A 19799-nucleotide genomic window follows, 5' to 3' on the forward strand; every position below is an offset into this window, starting at 1 on the left:
ATGTTTTGGGAAAATGACAGGTCAGTCATTTTTGACAGGCTGAGTTTGAAGCGTCCAAGAGACACACAGCCAGGGAGAGACAATGGACACATTTGGGTGCCATGTTCCTAGACAGTAACTATGCAGTGGGGTGCTGGTAAATGACTAGCAACAGGCTCTCCGGAGAAAAGAAATTCTGATTTGTAGCATTTCTCAATTGTGTGGTGTAAATACAACCACTGTGGCCAATTTCTAGGTATCAACACAAGGTTACTAAGAGTGGATTTGGGGGACTTCCCTGGTGTCACAGTGGTTAAGACTCTGTGCTCTCAATGCAGGGGGCCCAGGTTCGATCCCTGGTTGGGGAACTAGACCCCACATGCATGCTGCAACTAAGGAGCGCACGTGCCTCAACTAAGGAGCCCGCCTGCCACAATTAAGACCCTGCACAACCAAATAAATAAATGTTAAAATAAATAAATAAAACATTAAAGTTAAAAATGAAAACATTAAAAAAAAAAAAAAGAGTGGATTTGGGAAGAGATGCACACAATCAGTTGTCAAGAGGCCACCTGGGGGTCCACTATGGTGACTATGGGTGAGGCTGAGGTCTCCCAGACAGAGCAGAACCCGGAGAATCTTCAGGGACAGACTGAAGAAGAGGGGCTGCCGGAAGGAATCTAAGAGAGAATGGGCAAGTCAAGATCAAGCCCAGATCTGGGCCCTGTCAAGCTCTCCAGAGGTAGCTTCCACCACTCATTCATTTTAAGAAAATTTGCTAGACTGTAAGCTATTTGAGGGAAAAGACTTTGTCTATTTCAGCTGTGTCCTCTAGGTTTGGAACACAGTAAGTGCTCAATTAACTCCACTAATATCTTAGGGAAGAATTATGTCCACCAGTTTCATGAGGCAACACAAGAGTAACTGAATTGTTACAAGGAGACATTTTGGCTCAGTGTAAGAAACACTTCCTAGCAAGTCTTGCAGACGTAGACACCTTGTTTGGTCTGCCCCATACCACCCCCATTCTTCTGGGAACTGTGACTCTACCTTTCAGCTCTGAGGTTCGCAAGACGGCCACTGTTTTCTAAGTGAATCTACCGATTAGTCCAGGTGTCGGCACCTGACACAGCTGGGATTTTTGGAATCAGGGCTTGGAGTAAGTCCCTCTCTTGTGGCAGCAACTGGGAGAAGAGGTGACAGAAGAGGTGTCAGCATCCAGGGTTTTCCTGTCATATATAAAGCTAGTTTCAGGGATTCCCTGGTGGTCCAGTGGTTAGGACTCTGTGCTTCCACTACGGAGGGCAAAGGTTTGATCCCTGGTCAGGGAAGTAAGAACCCCCAAGCTGAACAGTGCAGCCAAAAACAAACAAACAAACAAAAAAACAAACCAAAGCTAGTCTCTGCGAAATACAGGCAGGGAGAATCCCAGCAGCGATGCCCCAGTTCTATTCATTCATTCTTAGGTCCAGCAGGTTCTCTGTCCCTTTCTCTTATTACAGGACATAGCTCCATAGCCCTCTCATAAATGTCCCGTGCCTTAGAAGCTGGATTCCGGTACCCTGCAACCAAGGGTCCCAATGAATACCCAAGCAGAACTCTCCAAACATGTAATGCCACCTGTGTGAAAAGTGCTGTGCTCTTCACTGCTCAAGTATTCATGCAGTTTGAATGGCCACTTGAAAAGGGTTTAAAGGAGCGGATTTCTGCCGAGGGTGGAAGCCCTAAAGGAACAGCGATGGCAGCAGCCACCTCTCCGTGAGCACTTGCTCTGTGTGGTGGCAAAGTGGGGAAGCTGGGCTCGATCCAGGTTTGAATTCGAAGTTCTTAATTACTAAGCTAGAGGTTCTCAAACTGTTTAGTCTCAGGATCCCTTTATGATCTTAAAAGTTGAAGACCCCAAAGAGATTTGGTGTGGGTTATATCTATTTACTACAATGGAAATCAGACCGAGAAATTTAAAAGATTTTAAAAGAACAAAAACCCATCACATGCTAACGTAAATATCTTTATTAAAAGTAACTATTTTTCAAAACAAAAAATTAGAAGAATGGCATTGTTTTACATTTTTGCAAATCTCTTTTATATCCGACTTAGTAGAAGACAGCTGGATTCTCACCTCTGTTTCTTCATTCAATACGTTGCTTTGGTTGAAGGATATAAAGAAAAACTGGCCTTGTACAGTCATGCAGTCCGAAAAGGAACTTTGTGAACCTGCTGAAAGGGTTTCTGGTACCCTCGGAAGTCCTCAGCCCATACTTTGAGGACTACTGCAGTAAACTAACCTGCCTCTCAGTTAAAGACTATATAGCCATTGGATTAGTATAGCCAAAGCATTTTAAACAAATTGCAAAGGGTGGTGGTGGGTAAGGAAACTTGAATTCTCCTGTTAACTCAATTTTAAATGACATCGATTTCCAACTTGAGTTCATAGATTACTCCTTTGGCAGCCAAGATTACTTATTAGATTTCTTCAAGTTTACTTTTCTAAACTAAGAAGAGAAAGCAACATGTCATACACAAAGTTAACATTTGTATAGTGTTCTTAACAGTTCACAAAGCCTCTTTCTGTGCCCACATGACGCCATTTAGTCCTCAGCAGCCACTTTATAGAAGAGCTCGGAGCAGAGAGGCGACTTGCCCAAGACTGCCATCAGTAGCTGGGCCGTGGACCAGGCTTCCTCATGACCAAGAGACGTGCTCGCAGGACAACTCTGCTCTGGCTCTAACGAACGAACATCTCACTTTCAAAAGCTGGCTTTCCAACCTAGAAAGAGGGGTCCCTTTATGTTCACTTTTTTCACATACACAAGAGGCGGCATCTGTTCTAGAATCCAACTGGATTTTATTTGACACAGAATACAATATGGGTGTAGGAATAGCAAACTGAAAAGACAAAGCAGAAAAAACACGGTTCTATCTAATTTATAATTAAGTAACTGGAGGGCAAGCCATTAAATGGCTAATGATACAGTTGAGCTTGATGGAAGAATTCTTTTTCTAGTGCCCATACCTGAAAGACAAGGTAAATTATTTAATTAATTCCTTAGTAATTTCCTGTTTGAGACTATAAAACCTGCTTAAAATATATCCGCTAACTTGGTTAAAACTTTGAAAAGAAGTAAGTGACCACAAGTGTGTGCCAAGACCGGGTTATGACCCTGGTCTCTGCACCTTTCATCTTACCGGTCCCTATAACATCTTACTTATCACCCCCTTCTTATGACGGTCCTGCCTCACCACGGACTCAGCTGCACCCACCTGACTCCTTCCAGCTACCAGGCAGATGCCCGGCAGTAACCAGGAGGTGAGAGGGAGAAGTCAGAGCCGGGGCTTGTGAAAGGGAGCTCCACCTGTTTGCCCCAGGCAGTGGCTCAGACAGCATGAACTCTTGGCCTCCCCTACCTGTGGTGGCCTCTTCACCTCAACTCCAGTCCTCAGGCAAGTTTAGGGTAAGGCAAATACAGAAACCAGTAACTGAACAGCCGTCAATTTCAAAATCTATCACCAGTTCCAATTATAGCCCTGAGTCCACTCAGCACTGCAGAAAGAGAACTGTAGAGAGAAACTAGGTATGGATCTCAGGTCCTTTCTGATTTCCCCAGAAGCCAAAAGTTGGCTCTAGCAAGATTATAAACAAGGGCAGGAAATTTCTTCCACATATAAATGGATTTCTTTTCTTCTTTTTAAAAAATATTTATTTATTTATTTATTTATTCACTCGTCTGCATCAGGTCTTAGTTGCAGCACACAGGGTCTTCATTGCCGTGTATGGAATCTTTACCTGTGGCACGCAAACTCTTAGTTGCGGCATGCAGGATCTAGTTCCCTGACCAGGGATCAAACCCAAGCCCCCTGCATTGGGAGCGTGGAGTCTTAGCCACTGGACTGCCAGGGAAGTCCCTAAATGGATTTCGTGAACACAAAATCCTTCATTATTATCTTACTTAATAATCTTTTGTCGTGGTTCTTTGTGGGCAGTTCACCTCTGATTAAAATACTTTGTTATATGGATGGAAACCAGGGCACTAGAACTCTGCATCACTGCTTCCATCATCCTGAAGGGGTACTAGATTCTTTAAGCACTTCACGTAAGAAATTCACTTAAATATTTCTAAAAAAGTCCTCACAGGGTAGAGCTACAGTGTGTGTTAGAGGGCTGGAGAATAACCCGGAAGTTGTCCATCAGATTAAAGCATGCTGCAATTTGCTTCTTATGAATTTCTTTTCCCAGTGCACTGATAACCATGGCCAGGCAAAGTCACCAGCTGGATACAGTGACAGTGTCAAAGCCCAACAGCAGGGTTCTTTACACCCCGCACTTCTTAGGCTCAGCCCCAGGCACATGTAATGGGCTACGTGAGACAGTTTTGGTCCAAGACGGAACCTGGAGCCTGCTCCAGGGCAGAGCCAATTACAAAGTCCTCTTGAGAACTAAGAACAGTGTTTCTGCCTTGACATGTATTACCTGTCATGGCTCCACTCAGAATGCAAGCTCCCCAAGGACAGGAAAGGACTGTCTCACACATTTTTATATCTTACACATTACTTAGCATATACTTTGCTGAAAGGAATGTGATGGTATGAAGATATTGAGTTATGTGGCAGGTTTCTTAAAAAATGAACATGCATTTCACAAGACTTTCAAAATTCTTTACCAAAATAAATAATCAAGTCTAAAAACAAAATCACTGTACCAATAAGTGATCTGTAAACATTTCACAAACTAAAGAAAGCTTTTTATTGGTTTTTAAACATAAAAATATTCTGCTAGTCAAAACTCATATTTAAGTAAAAATCTCCCTTTTCATTAAAAATTTGATCAAGAAAATGACTGAAAATTCAACAGATAAAAGAGCGTTTCGCACAAAAATATAGTAGGCATAAAAATATATAAAAAGTAGCCCAATTTCACTGAAAATTTAAAAAAATGCAATTGAATACTAATTTTCACCTGTCAGTAGCTAAGATGGAAAAGTTCGATAACAGAACATTGGCAAGAAATGGAGAATGGAGCCTCCTGCTTCAATGTTTGTAGGGACTGTGAATTAGTATATATTCTTGGGAAAGGAAAATCTGACACTATCAAAAATAAAAACATACATACTCTTTAATCAGAAATTCCTCTTTTAGGAATTACTACTACAGATATAAAAAATTCTACATGTATATCCAAATACATTCAAGTACATATACGGGGACACTCGGGAAAGCCACCAAGAAGCTGCTGCTGACGGTCACCTCCAGGAAAGAGATGAGGGGAGCAAGGTGAGACTCATCTTCTGTGGTATACCCTTTGGCCACTTGAATTTTTGAAAATTTACACGTCATGTTTTATTTACTTACTACTAACAGCCACAACAATAATGATTTAGATGAGATAGCCATAAATGCTGTATCAGAATTAATCAGCATGAGATAAACCAATGAAACATGACAGGTGGATATAATTCTAGCCCAAAGCAAAGACACCTGACATTATTTAGCCTCTGGAGCCTTATTACTGATGTGATTTTGGAAATATTTAATAGTTTGCAAATTCTCATATTTTCTACTTTCATAGAACCTGGATAGTTGGGAAACTCTAGGCTGCAAGCTTCTAATGTGGATTCACCTATGCATTTTCCACATAGATGAGTCCCTGTCTAACTAACCAAAAGCTAGTTTATGAAAACAAGGCATGTTCCATGTCTCCATCTTCTAAGACTGTGCACCCTCCAGCTTGACGTGAGTCCAAGAATGATACTGACCACAAAGCCCAACCTGAAAACGTCAAAAACATCCAGAGACACCTACTTTTGGAATTCCCACTCTCTGTTGTCCAACGGACACACCTGCCGTGTTTTGAGCCAGCGGGAGATGCAGTGGAAGTGAAAAGCATGCTGGAAGAAAAGATACATTTTATTAAAAATAACTCTGTGAAGGCTCAGCTCTCTGATGACAATACATCTCAAGGGCAGTGGGGTAGTTACACACAGGGGCTGGAGAAGAGTGATGGAAGGCAACACACAACAGGAGACAAAAGGTCAACAACGGGTTACACCTTGGTTAGGTACGAGGCTAAGTCCAGTGAAACATGTCAGAAATGTCATTCCTACAAAAGGAAGAATGCATTTAGGAAGCATAGCGGTGTTCTAGCAGTGAGCTCTCTTTCCCTAAGGGAAGATGGAGTGGGGCTTCCTGGTCCTATGTGGCCTGTAGGGGGGGGATTACTCTACTGGGACTCACGCAGGGAGGCCCTTGATCACACGCGGATTTCAAACATTCCCCCTTCTTGGTCCCCAGCTGCCCTCCCCACCTTGGAGAAGGGAACCCCAGGAGCAGAGGCATCTACTCAGTGTGGGTAGTGCGCCATCCCTGACACCACCCAGAGCTGAGGGGCACTTCCCCGACCTTCCACACGCAGCTCAACTCTTTCCAAAGGACTTTATTTCCCCATTTGTTTATAGGTGTATTGATATGGTAACAGCCTGGTACTCAGTGAGCCTTTAGTGGGTGAGAGACCGTGTCTTAAAAAGGAATGAGATAAAAAATTAGGGTAAGAGGAAGTATTACGATGGGCACACTGCACGCCAACAGCTGAAAGAGCGTCGAAGGGCTTATTCCACAATCAAGACAGGAAGTAAAAGGGCAAAAGTACCAAGACTACTGGGAACTGACAGGGAGCAAGGAGTTGGCCTTCGGATATGGGGAGAAGGAAAGTCCGTGTGCAGATTTTTGGTATGAGTTAATGATGCGCAGACGCTAACCACAGAACCTCTGCAATGGATGTTTATCCTCCGCCCCTGCTCGTGTGAGCAGCGAACTCGGACGGAACAACAAGAGTCCCCTCACCTGAGCCATGATGGGTCAGCTGAGTGGGGACAGGGGAGAAGTGCTGACATCCCAACACACCATGAAAGCTTTGGCAGGCTTGGCTTAGTAACAGCCCTGAACTCTGGTCAGCGTGTCCCCCCAAACATACATGGAACTTAAGAATCATAATGTGGATTATCATCTGTGAATTGTCTTGCACAAAGACAGAAAGAGAATTCAGTGACAAACACTAGAGTCCACGGCTGGTGCACTGGGGCTACTCAACAGGACAAAGACTCTCCCAGAGCAGTGGCCCTTTGCAAGATCCCTTTCCTCCTGACGCTCACACAACTCATTATTTCTGAAAAAGAGAAAAAACAAAATTTCCAAAAGGCAGCAAGTGGAGGCATTTTTCTCAATCCCCAGGCGGTGGGGACAGGCTCACCTAAGGGCATTCAGGACACCCTTCTCCACCTCCCGGCTGCCCCGCTAGGCACCTTGCAGCAGTACAGGGTCCTGTACTCCCCAGCCACCTCCGAAGACAGAGGGAAAGACGGGCTGCAAATGAGGCTGCAGGGCTGGTGACAGCATCCTTGAATGTCCCTGTTCCCAGCTTTCTTCCTGTTAACCATCTAAGACATATCAATGAGTACACTGAGCAGTCTCAAAATACACTGCCTGGTGCTTCACACTTTGCAGGCAGTCTGTAAACATCTATTACCTCACTGGAGCCTCCAGCAACCCAGGCAAGCAAGCATGACGGCTATTATTATCTTCATTTTACAGACGGGAAACTGAAAACCAGAAGAGTTAAGTGACTTGCCTAATTCATAGAGCAGGTTAGTAGAAGACCCAGCACTAGAACCTGGGACTAATCCAAAGGTTTCAGGCACACCTGCTGGCTCTTCTTGGTGGCAGGCTCTCTGAGCTCGACTCTCCTGAGCTGAATTTAAGGAGAAGCTCACTCCTTTTCCTTCCACCACAAAGTGACAAGGTTCTTAGTATACGCCTGGATGCCAGGGAGAGCAAAGAGCCCGATAAGCTTTATTCTTTATCCCCATAAATGAAAAAAACTGTCCCTTGGCCAGGGGCTACTGTGAAACTGTCGAAGGGCCCCGACAGCATGGAGAAGGTGCCCCACAAGGTGTGGGCTGGGAGGAGAGCCTCAACCCAAGGGAGCAAAGTACCGATAGCTCTCTCTTCAGGAACTACAGCCACCCCAAAGTTTATTTATTTGTATTTATTAACAAAGACGCTTACTGCATGCAGGAGGTGTTCTAAGCAGTTTTTTTTTTTTTTTTTGAGCAGAGAAAGGTTTACTGCAGGGGCATGCAAGGAGATGGGTGGCTCATGTCCCAAAAAACCCCCAACTCCTCTAAGCACGTTTTAACATAAAATCACTTCATCGTGATTGTGACACTATGCAATCTACTGTCAGCTCCGTTTCATACGAGGCTTAGAGAGGCCAATACCTTGCCCAAAGTCACCTAGCAAGTAAGTCCCAGAGACAGGGAATGATGGTCTGACTCCAGAGTCTGACTTCTTAGGCCCGTGTCATGCTGGGAGCCCTCTGTCCCCTGGGCACAGGATGCCCGGACAGGACAATTTTAGCTCATATGACGGGGACTACATGTCTATAGGGATGAATTTTTAACACGTGCTGGAAATAACATATTTGATGTCTATTATCCTTCACAGCTGTCACTCCCTGGAAGGCTGTACATTCAGTCCAGAGATGCTGTACAAAACATTTCTGGCATGAGCCACATTAAAAAAAAACCCCAAACCCTAACTTAGTACATTTGCCACACCTAAAACACACACACACACACACACACACACACGGACACTCAATTTATTCACCTTAGTTCCACAAGACACCTAGCCTTTTAAAAATGTGTTACGAAAGTAAAGATTTCCACTAACAGAATATTCCAAAGACTGTACCATAGGCTTTGAAGGCAATTCCCAAAGATGAATCCCCAAAATGTTGCTGACAAAAGTTGGTACACTTTATAATTAAGACAAACTATTGTCTCTGCAATAACTAATAATTTTTACCCTACAACAGGTGAACAGTACAATGCTTTTAAATCTTTTTTTTGTTTTTTAAATATTTGTGTACCTTTTGGGAGAAAAGTGGGCTAGTCATTTTTTTCCTAGTTAGTTTCAAGACTGGCAAAGCAGGAAAAGTGGTACTATGTTTACAAGCCATGCTGACAGGGAAAGATGTTTCCTTACGTTACAGACTCCCCACGCAACGGTGCACTCTTCCGAAGTAGCAGACGCCTGGTTGGCTTGACACTCTATGCCTGTGGGAACAAGAGCAACAACAGCACTGGACCCCGGCAACAACCTTTTCACCTACAGCTGCCCTACCTGCACCATTACACGATGACACAACTGGGGGTGGGGGGGGCGTTGGCGGTGATGGCGTAAACATGAACAAAATCTCAAGTGGTTAATTAGTCATAATTGTTTTTTAATGAATGTGGAAAGGGGTGAAGAACAGAGAAGGCAGAGATATGACTTAACAGCATGCTTTGCAATGAATACCGCCCCCCCTTGTTCAAAAACAGAGTAAGGAAGGAAAGAGTACTTTTTAACTCTGAACATAACCTGACTTGTCCAAATGACAGTGATTCCTCCTAATCTGGTAAATTTAGTAAATTCTTAAAGTCACCTCATAACTCTTACTGTTCTGAGAACTGGCATCTCTATTCTTGGTGAATGCTTCCTCTCAGGCCCTTACAACACCCAGGTTTGCCACATGAAAGCCTAGCTGCGGGACAAGCTCTAGTCCCTAAAGGAGTCAGGCAGACACATGGAGCTGGGACAGAGCAAGTAAAAGCGGGTGAAGAGGCCTGTGGCGAAGTGCAGTGTACGCTCCGCATGAGGACGTCAAAACTCAAGTCCTTAAAACACCGCCAGCACAGCTGATCTGTGAGGCCAATGGGTTGGAGGAGTCTCGGGGCTACCACTTAGTGACACTTATTGCCCCTGAGGTCATTCTGACTGGTGAATGGAGCAAACTGCTGCAAATGTATCCAAATATCAATTTCATAGAGGGGGAAGGGAGGGAACTTAAATAGAATAAAAAATCTGACTGAGATCCAGAAAGGATGAGTAAAGCTCTATTGGGGATAAATATTCAATGAACAAGAATTACTAATGTGTAATGTGCTTTCTCTGAAGGTGGTAACTAAATGGAGTCTCCCTTCTGAAGAACAAAAAGCTTCAGGAAAGACTATTTAATAGGAGACAATTACTTCAAACTTCCATAGGCGGAAAGTAGTAAAACTGTACTAAAGTAATGCTGAGATGTTAGTGCATACATTTGGTCTTAGGGGAAGAGATATACCATAATGTTCTTTCCCCCACCCTTCAAAAATATGAAAGGCAAAGGATCTGAAATCACAGAAGTTGCTTATGCTACCCAGATTCATACTACAAACAGAATAACTGGTTTTCCTTCTGATAAAAGTGGAGAATCTAGGGCCTATGCCATATATTCAAGAATGTATGGGGGCTGTGAATGCACCCTATTCAAAGAGATGGCAGAGGAGATAAAATCTGATGTCCTTCAAGTTGGATCATCTCAGTTAGATGAGGACTATGTATTAAGAAATTAGCTAAGCAAGAGGCACAATTATTATTATTTAAGTAAATAATGAAACTGTTTCAAGGTACATTATCATGTTTAAATTTTTCTAGGTCTACGTATTTTTAAGGGGCTGTCGTTCTATGCTTAGCGCAAAGTAGGCTCTCAGTACCTGACTAAGCAAACCAAAAACACTTCTATAAATAGAGAGAATGGGGGCCAAATATACATTTATTCTTATCAGAAAACTCCTAACAAAGAACAAAAATATATTGTACAGCACAGGGAATATAGGAAATATTTTATAACAACTTTAAAGGGAGTATAATCTATAAAAGCATTCAATCATTATGTTGTACACCTGAAATTAATATAATATTGTAAATCAACTGTACTTTAATAATAATAAAAAAAGATCAGAAATAGGATTGCAATACAGAACGTCAGATAAAAGGGGATAAGGATGAAAAATTACTAAATACAAGTGTGAAATGTTCTCAAAGATTATATGTTTTCAAGCTTTTGGTCCAGAGGCTGAGCATCGGGGTTTAGTCGTTTGTTTAAACAGGGGAAGGAACTGTTCTCTCTCAGTCTAGAACAGAGAGAAAAGCAGCACACAACAGGTTCTTATCAGACCCCTGCAAAGGCAGAAGTTTATTTCATGTGACTTATAAAGCTTGAGGACTTTTATACTTCAGTACAAGAGCATTACAACCAGAGGACTGCTAAGGAAGCAATGGCTTCTTCTTGGAAGTGAAGAGATTTCACACTTTGAAAATACTGATGGACCTGTGGTTTTAGGAAAAGACTAACTTACGGGCAGAAGCTGGGTCTAAGCACTTCTGGATGCCCCCTTCATCTGGAACAAGATTACCTGAGGCAGTGGAGAAAATTACACCTAGCAGACTGTGTTCTTTAAAAGAACCAAGAAATAGGGCAATGCAAAATAAGCTATAGTAGGACAGATAGTATCAATTTGGATTCCAAAGAGGAAGTCTTCAGACCAAGAATGCTTTGTAGGTGAGTTCAACTGGAGCACAGCCATAATCACTCATTTATTTACGGCTCTGTATACAATTATTCATTTAATGCCAGACCAGAATTTATTAGAAAATGGCCACTGCTAGATCAAGATTCTTATTTTCATCTTTAACAAAAGTGTCTTTTTTTTTTTTTTGCCGTACGTGGGGCTCTCCCTGTTGTGGCCTCTCCCGCTGCGGAGCACAGGCTCCGGACACACAGGCTCAGCGGCCATGGCTCACGGGCCCAGCCGCTCTGCGGCATGCGGGATCCTCCCAGACCGGGGCACGAGCCCGTGTCCCCTGCATCGGCAGGCGGACTCTCAACCACTGCGCCACTAGGGAAGCCCCAAAAGTGTCTTTTTACAAGCATCATAATTTATCTATTTTTGAAAGGAAGACAAGCCCAGTTGCAGCAACCAGATTTCTCTTTAGTGTCTGTAATAAACAGAAGGGTATGTTCCATAAGGGTAAAGAACTGATCTCAGGTCTTTTATCCTAGACCTTGCAAAATGCCCAGGATATAAATATTCATCAAATGAACATAAGACATGACTTGAAAATACTTTTTTGGTTATAGGAATTCAATGTCCTACTTCTGCATCTGACATTTAAAATATATGATGGGCTTCCCTGGTGGCGCAGTGGTTGAGAGTCCGCCTGCCGATGCAGGGGACACGGGCTCGTGCCCCGGTCCGGGAAGATCCCACATAGCCACGGAGCGGCTGGGCCCGTGAGCCATGGCCGCTGAGCCTGCGCGTCCGGAGCCTGTGCTCTGCAACGGGAGAGGCCACAGCAGTGAGAGGCCTGTGTACCACAAAATAAATAAATAAAATAAAATAAAATAAAATAAAATAAAATATATGATAAAGCAGGTGTCTAACTAAAAGCCTACACTGACCCCTCAAGTGTTCAACACTAAGATAAGACAGAATATCAGTGGCCTTTGTCTGTCACCATCTTCCCAAGAAGTGCATTCTCTTGCATCCAGAGAGACACACAATGACTTAAATACAGAGGTTAAAAACAAGTCAGGATTACAGAAAAGAGCCCCAAGAAAGTAAAATTTTCTCTGGGCACAACTCCTTGTGAAAACACACAGCAAGGAATTGGCAAGCACGTAATCAAAAACCCCACCCTAGCACATTTAACACTGTGCATGTGTTTTTCTGTGATGGGTTCCTTCTCTCTACATTAAACATCATGGTAGCTGCTGATCTGCTTTGACTGTTGTGTGAAAAGGTAAACAGGGTCAAAACTCAAAGAATCCAAGGGCAGTAAACTACCAACACATGCCATGATTGTTTTCCTACACAAAATATTTGATTTGTGCTTTCCAAGTTGCAATGACCACAGACTAATCTCCTATTTTGTGTTTTTATTATTCACTGAGCAAATATCTAGTGAGAACCTATTATAGTTTCTCACTAGATATAGTAGTATTATAGTACGAGACACTATGCTAGATGCTAGGAACACATCAGTAAATAACATGGAATTATAAAGAACCAACTAAATTAAATGACTGCTACAAAGGAAACTATAGGATGTCTTGGAAATATTTAACAGAACTGGCATAGCTTGTGTTTGTGTGTATGTAAGTATGGTCAGGGAAAACATCTTTGAGCAAGTTCAAGGTGAGATCTGAAGACCAACTATGGGTTAGTTCTACATTGCCCAATAAAGTAGCCACTGGCCACGTGTGAGAATTGAGCACTTGAAATGTGGCTAATCTGAAATGAGATGCTCTGGAAGTATGAAATACACTTTGAAGACTTAGTACAAAAAAAATGTAAAATATTTTACTTTAAAATATTGATTACATGTTGAAATAAAAATATTTTGGATATAGTAGGATAAATAAAATACAAATCATCTGTTTCTTTTAACTTTGTTAATATGAGTGCTAGAAAACTTTAAATTACGTATGTGCTCACAATTGAGGCTTACATTTAGATTAGACAGTGTTGCATTAGACAAAGATAGGGGGAGAAGAGGTGAAGAACATTTCAGCAGAGGGAACAGGATATGTAAGGGCTCTAAACAAGAGCATGGACACTTGAAGAATGGAAAGAAAGTCAGAGGAACCACCAGAGTAAGCAGGAGAGTGGCTCAAGATAAAGCTGAAGAGGCAGGTAAGTCATTTAAAAAATAAGTTAATTTCAATTCAAGAAAGTTGCAATTTCTTTGCCCTATTCCTGATCTCAATAACAAAACCATTTTAGTACCTGGATGAATAGTGACTGTCCCTGGTGTGATCAACATTCTTGCCCCTATTACTACAAGGATACTAAGTCCACTATGTGTTGACCACTATGTGTAATGAAATATGTGGAAATTTAAATTAAATTTCTTTAGAGCAATTAACTGCCTATTTAGATGTCGGCAGTGATGTCCCCTTAACTACACTTGGGCTAACACTGAAAATCCATACTCAGGTTTCTTTTCTTCATAAGTCCCCAGCAAAAACTAGTTCTCACAGAACATTTTAGCTCAAAGTTATTTTTCTTTCTTTCACTATTTTTGCCTTTGAGTCTGGTTACAAGATGGGAAACAGAGAGGATATAATCAATAGTACCTCTGTGTCCACAATTCATTCTAAATGTGGCCTTGCCATCTTTAGATTGAGTAGATTTATTCTGAGAGAGGGGTATGCCTGCAGGACATCATAAAAAACTACTTTATTTCAAACATACCAATGGACTAGATGCAGAAGACCCCAAGTGCTCTTACTGTACTTTATATCTCCTTGTGAAGAAGAAAACTGGTCACATTAGGATGGCCGCAATCTCTGTAACCTTCTCAACTTCCTCCCATCCTCCTCCAATTACTTACAAAGATCCATAATGTGGTTCCGGCAGATGGCACAGTTATCAACCACAATATCCCAGGCCCAGAGGGCTACCGCATTCCACTGCAAAGAGAAAAAGGGGGAACAATGCACTCTACTCTCCTTGTAACACAAGCATAGACACACATAGAACACACACACGACACTCTAGGATTTCATGCTGCAGTTATCATCTTTTTGGCCACAAGGACCACTAAACAAAAGAGCTTCTAGAGGTTACATTACTCTTATTTATTATGTCAGACAGCAAGAGTAGGCTACACGTACGCTCACACATTCTCCAAACAGTTGAGTATATAAATACAGAAATGAATGTCATCTTTTAATTTTATTTTTTCCTACAGTTTAGTCAGCCATATCAACGCAAACCAATCAGGAATAATTTATAAGTGCCTGTTTTAGGTCTAATAATCAAAAACTTGAATTACTGTGCAGGTTCTCCTGGCAGTTGCAGAAGAGCTCAATTTCTGCATAAACAAATATCTGCTCTTCAAGGAGACTTTGGAAGCAGGAATGGGGAGGTCGAAAACAAGGAACAGAATGAACTAAGATGATGACTGGATCATAAAACGGGTAATCGTGGGATAAGCTGGATAACTAATTACACAGTGTCAATACACAGAACAAGGTCATCACTTAAATCTTACAAGATAACTGCACAACAAACTCTAAAATTCACTAGAATTTTGGATAGTTCCTATCATCAAATAAACTGTTTTCAACTTTTACATGCTCAAACTGTTATATTCAGTTAAGATAATTTCCATAAGAGTTTATCTAAAAGTAGTATTTAAGTAACTCAACCCTCTGGCTTCTGCAATTATAAATATTCCCAAACTCCCTTTCATCCACGAATTTGGTGGTACTTCTCAAACCTTCATCTCTTTCAAGCCTAATTCTCAGTGTCTAGTAACTTCTTCAGCACTTTTCACTCTACAGCTTCAACTTGGAGGAAAAAAATCCTACTTCTATTCTTCAACATGGCTGCTGGCTGTAACTGAGCATGCAGGGCCCACAATGAAACGCCAAAAAGCACTAGGAGGGGGAATATTGTCAGGGTTTAGCCAGATGTTCCAGGAATAACATCTTCCCTATTTCAGGTCTTCATTTGGTACAGATCAGTTTTATCTTGGGTGGGAATCGGCACTTTTCTCCCAAACTGCTGGCAAACAACTATAAGGCATTTCATGCAAAAAGACACGTCCCACATTTCTGCTTTCCCACTTTTACCAGGTCGTTCGCAACTAGTACTCAACCCTCCCTAAATGACACAAGATTTGGGCTCGCATTTTCTTTTTAACAAATTCCACCATGTTTGTTTTTTTTTGGACAGCGGGATTCTGAATATGACCACAGGACTGGGGCGGCTGTGTGACAAACCAACAGACCTCTCAGAAGAGGCAAGAGTTAACACTCGAGACACTTTAACTCGGCAGGGGCGAGGACCAGAGAGGGCTAATGGAGGCCTCGATTAGGCGAGGACCGAGTCGGGGTCCCTCAGAGGGACCCCAAGCTTCGGACAGGGGCGGGGCAAGGAGATCGCCAGCCCGGGTCCTCAGAGGCCTCCAAGCGGTAGGACCTCAGGTTCCCGGCTTTCGCCACACCGCCCCATTCGCCACACCGCCCCATCCTCCACCCACCGCAGCACTCCAACTCCCCCTTCCTCCCACCCCACCCTCTCCTTCCCCACCCCTCCACCACTCCAGTGACAGCTCAGGCGCTTGGCTCCGGCAGCCAAGTCCCAATCCTGCGTATCTCAATAAGCACCTCCGTGATTGGCCCCTCAGCTTCCTACCGAAACCAATACTGCCACTGACAGTGGGCGGCAGTCACGCCGATCAACCCTAAAGCCCGCCCCCCGGCTTCCTTTCGTGGTACCCTGTCCCAGGAACGCCCTGAAGTGAAGCCCTCTCCTCCGTGCCTTGGCCATCCTCGGGCCTGCCAGCCAGATCCACGCCTCTCTAGCTTCCCTGAGGAAGGCGCTGGCGAGACCCAACCTTTTTCACTTCAAAGCGCTTCTTGCCCGCGCCGCTGTTCGTGCCGCTCGGGGTATCCACATCCATCGCTGCCGCCATTTTGGAAACACACGCTCCGTCGCCCGGCTACTGCGCCTGCGCGTCAGCGCAAGCCTCGCTCCCTCCCCGCCCCGGCACCTCCTCCCGCGCCCCACCCTTCACTGGCGCGCGAGGGGCAGGTGGGGGCGGAGCATGTGGCCACGCCTCTTAAAGGCACTGGCGCTGTCCTCCCCCACCCCACACCTACCCAGCGTTGGCGGAGAGGAGGCGGTGGCCCGAGCGTCTGGGGCGGGGCCGGGCGGGGCCGGGCCGAAGTGAGCGAGCCGGCTGGAAACGTTCGAAAGGGCTCGTTCTCGTCGCCCTCCCCCGGGAAGCCGCCGGCCACACTCCCTCAGCTGGGGCGGCGGCTGCTTCCTTCGCTTGGGCCGCGACCTGCAGCACCGGCCCCGCCTCGCCTTCCCCGGCGTCGCGGAACTCCCCGGCTCGCGGGTCCTCGTCGTGTTCTTCTGGGGAAGGGGCGAGGGTGGGCGTCCCGCCGCCCACTGCCGAAACCCGAGACCTCACACTGGTCTTTCCAGATCCTGACCCGCTTACGAGCCCGGCCTGAGTTGCTACCCGCGCTGGGAGGCCTGAAGCACCGTTTGGTTTCCTAATTCCAATTCGGGAAATACTCAGGATTCGATGGGGAGACTGGAGCCCCCCGCCTCCGTGTCCTCCGCAGGATCAAATTGAGCAGGCATTATGTAGCCCTGCCTTCACCTGCCCACCTGAAATAGGTGGAGGGAGGAGGCTTAGGAGACTGTGAGATGACAGCCACAGCCCACCCAAAATACCAGTCCAACTCGGAATGGCCTTTGGTTAAAGAACACAATTTACATTTAACTCACTTGAGCACACACTTCCCATTCCTCAGTTGGTCATCGGACTATGGGGTCCTTTCTCCTTAATTTCGGTCCTGTTTCCTCTCTTTGAGCCATGATCACATCTGCAGTCACTGTACTTCTTGAAGTGTTTGTGTGAGGCATTTGCCACTTATTCTTACTGCTCATTCCTTCCCACCCAAAGCACCTGAACTTTATGTCACCCTCCCTTTTCTAGGCCAGCCCCCCCCGCCCCGCCCTTTTTCATCTCTAATCTTGCAGAGGTATGACTCTGCTAGATCACTCTTAAATCTTGTATTAGCTTGTTTGAAATCTCTTATTTTCTATTAAAAGAGAATTGAAGAGTGATTGATTGTGTTGACTCCATTGTTAAACCAGAAGAAGTAGGATTTATTTCCTTGTCTTAATCATAAACAAGAACAACAAATCTGTGAAAACACCACCACAGCTTTAACCAGACTAGAATAGAGAATAATTGTGTGAGACCTTAAAGCATTATAGGAACCTTACAAAGTTTTTCTAAGCCCAAGTTTTGTTAAATTAATGCTTCCATGTTAAGAGTTCTGTCATCTTATTTATTGTGTTCCTGCAGGAATACCTGAAACGCATAGTAAACTAAAGTGTTGAGTGCATATTTATCCTTCATTCAACAAATTCACTGAGTACGTACCAGGTCCTGTTATAAACAGGAGAGACTGTGATGAAGGAGTCTAACTCCTGGTAGGGAGATAATACACAAGTCAACAAATAAACACATCAGAAAATCTCAGATATCAATAAGTGGAAACAAGGTCATGAGACTGAAGGGAGATGGAAGCAATATTAAATTCGGTGATCAGATAAGGTCTCTATGAGGAGTAACATTTCAGCTGAAGTCCTTCCAAGGACTTAAAAGGCCCTGTATGATATGCTTCCCATTCATTTTATTGTGCTTTTCTTCTTTTCTTTAATGGTACATGTACCTTCTAACATATTTTTTCACTTACTCATTAGATTTATTGTTTTTTGTGTGTCCCACCAAGAGGGGATTTTTTTTTTCTTTTTTTTCCGGTACTCGGGCCTCTCACTGTTGTGGCCTCTCCCGTTGCGGAGCACAGGCTCCGGACGCGCAGGCTCAGCGGCCATGGCTCACGGGCCCAGCCGCTCCGCGACATGTGGGATCTTCCCAGACCGGGGCACGAACCCGTGTCCCCTGCATCGGCAGGCGGACTCTCAACCACTGCACCACCAGGGAAGCCCAAGAGGGGATTTTTTTTATTGTCTTCTTTATTGGCAACAAATACTCCTAGAACAGTGCTCGGTAAGTTGTAGGTGCTCAGTACGTGTTGAATGAATAAACTTGAAGCTTATTGAGCAGGGGGGTGTGGTAAGAGATGTTGGACAGGCAGGCAGGGGCCAGATCAGGTAGGGATTTTACTGAAGATGTTATGAGAAGATATTGGAGAGATAAAGTAGGGGAGGGGCCTAACAGTGACATAATCTTATTTAAGTTTTTTAAAGTTTTTAAGCTTTGTAGGAGGAAGGTATGGTAGAAGTACAAGAGAGGAAGCGCCAACAATTTACAAGTTGTTTGCTTTGTGAAGAGCTACAGTGGGGCAGTTCCATTAAGCTACGAAAACCTCATGTACTGATCTCTCCTTTGGAGATTTACCTTGCTGTGATGATTGGCCACCGCGTTCTGTATACTAGATCCTGCTACATAAACATAAGAAAACTTTCTGTAGATCCCGTACAAATTCCTATCCTTCAAAATTTTACTTAGTTTACAATGCCATAGGTTGTAATTTTACTTTAGTTCTATTCAGTTCATCCATCCATCCATTTTTCATTCAACAAATATTATTTATTTATTTATTTATTTACTTAAAACTTTTCCCCTCCCCAACAATGGTAGGTCAGAAGCACAGGTACAAACCTGGACTTTTTTATATTTTTAAAAATATTTGGCTGTGTTGGGTCTTTGTTGCTGCGCATGGGCTTTCTCTAGTTGCGGTGAGCAGGGCTACTCTTCGTTGTGGTGCGCGGGCTTCTCATGGCGGTGGCTTCCCTTGTTGCGGAGCACAGGCTCTAGGCGCGTGGGCTCAGTAGTTGTGGCTCATGGGCTCTAGAACTCAGCCCCAGTAGCTGTGCCGCATGGGCTTAGTTGCTCTGTGACATGTGGGATCTTCCCAGACCAAGGCTCGAACCAATGTCCTCTGCATTGGCAGGAGGATTCTTAACAACTGCACCACCAAGGAAGCCCCTCAACAAATATTTCTAAAACATCTACAGAACCTGCTGTGTGTTAATTATACCATGCTGATCTGGATAAAAAGACATCTGACATTTTAAACACTTGCAAAAGTCCCCTTTCATCATTGAACTTATGATGTGTAACAAGAGAGGCAATAGTCAGTTCATGATAATTCCAATGAATTTTAGGAAAGGGGAAGTACAGGGTGCCTTGAAGCAGAAGGACAGTCTGGAGGGTGGGGGAAGTCCTCTTAGAGGAAATGTTTTGAGATTGAAGGATGAGCCAGACAAAGAGGAGTGGATGCAGTGGTGTGTTGGTAAATGTTAAAAAAAAAAAACAGCTCTTAAAAAAAAGAAAGGGGGAAAAAAAAAGCCCTGATTTGTAGCTTTAGCAGCCAGATTGCAAAATTCCTGAAAATTTAACAA

At 43.9% G+C, this 19799-nt stretch overlaps 1 protein-coding gene across 2 annotated transcripts; it reads right to left on the bottom strand.

Moving 5' to 3' along the window:
- Positions 1–2804: 2804 nt before the first annotated feature.
- On the bottom strand, positions 2805–16360 carry RBX1 (ring-box 1). Of its 2 annotated transcripts, XM_060113110.1 has the most exons (6): positions 16243–16360; positions 14230–14308; positions 11193–11249; positions 9016–9086; positions 5776–5861; positions 2805–2992 (listed from the first exon to the last, which is right to left on the bottom strand). In XM_060113110.1, exons 1-6 carry the CDS (start codon positions 16318–16320, stop codon positions 2980–2982), a joined length of 384 nt encoding a protein of 127 aa, XP_059969093.1. In that variant the 5' UTR covers positions 16321–16360; the 3' UTR covers positions 2805–2979. The 2 variants fall into 2 exon arrangements, with proteins under 2 accessions (XP_059969093.1, XP_059969094.1); XM_060113111.1 differs by lacking the exon at positions 11193–11249 and having other exon boundaries at positions 16243–16359.
- Between the last annotated feature and the right edge of the window lie 3439 nt (positions 16361–19799).

This window comes from Mesoplodon densirostris, chromosome 11 (assembly GCF_025265405.1).
Source record: "Mesoplodon densirostris isolate mMesDen1 chromosome 11, mMesDen1 primary haplotype, whole genome shotgun sequence".
In the NCBI taxonomy this organism is placed as follows: Eukaryota; Metazoa; Chordata; class Mammalia; order Artiodactyla; family Ziphiidae; genus Mesoplodon; species Mesoplodon densirostris.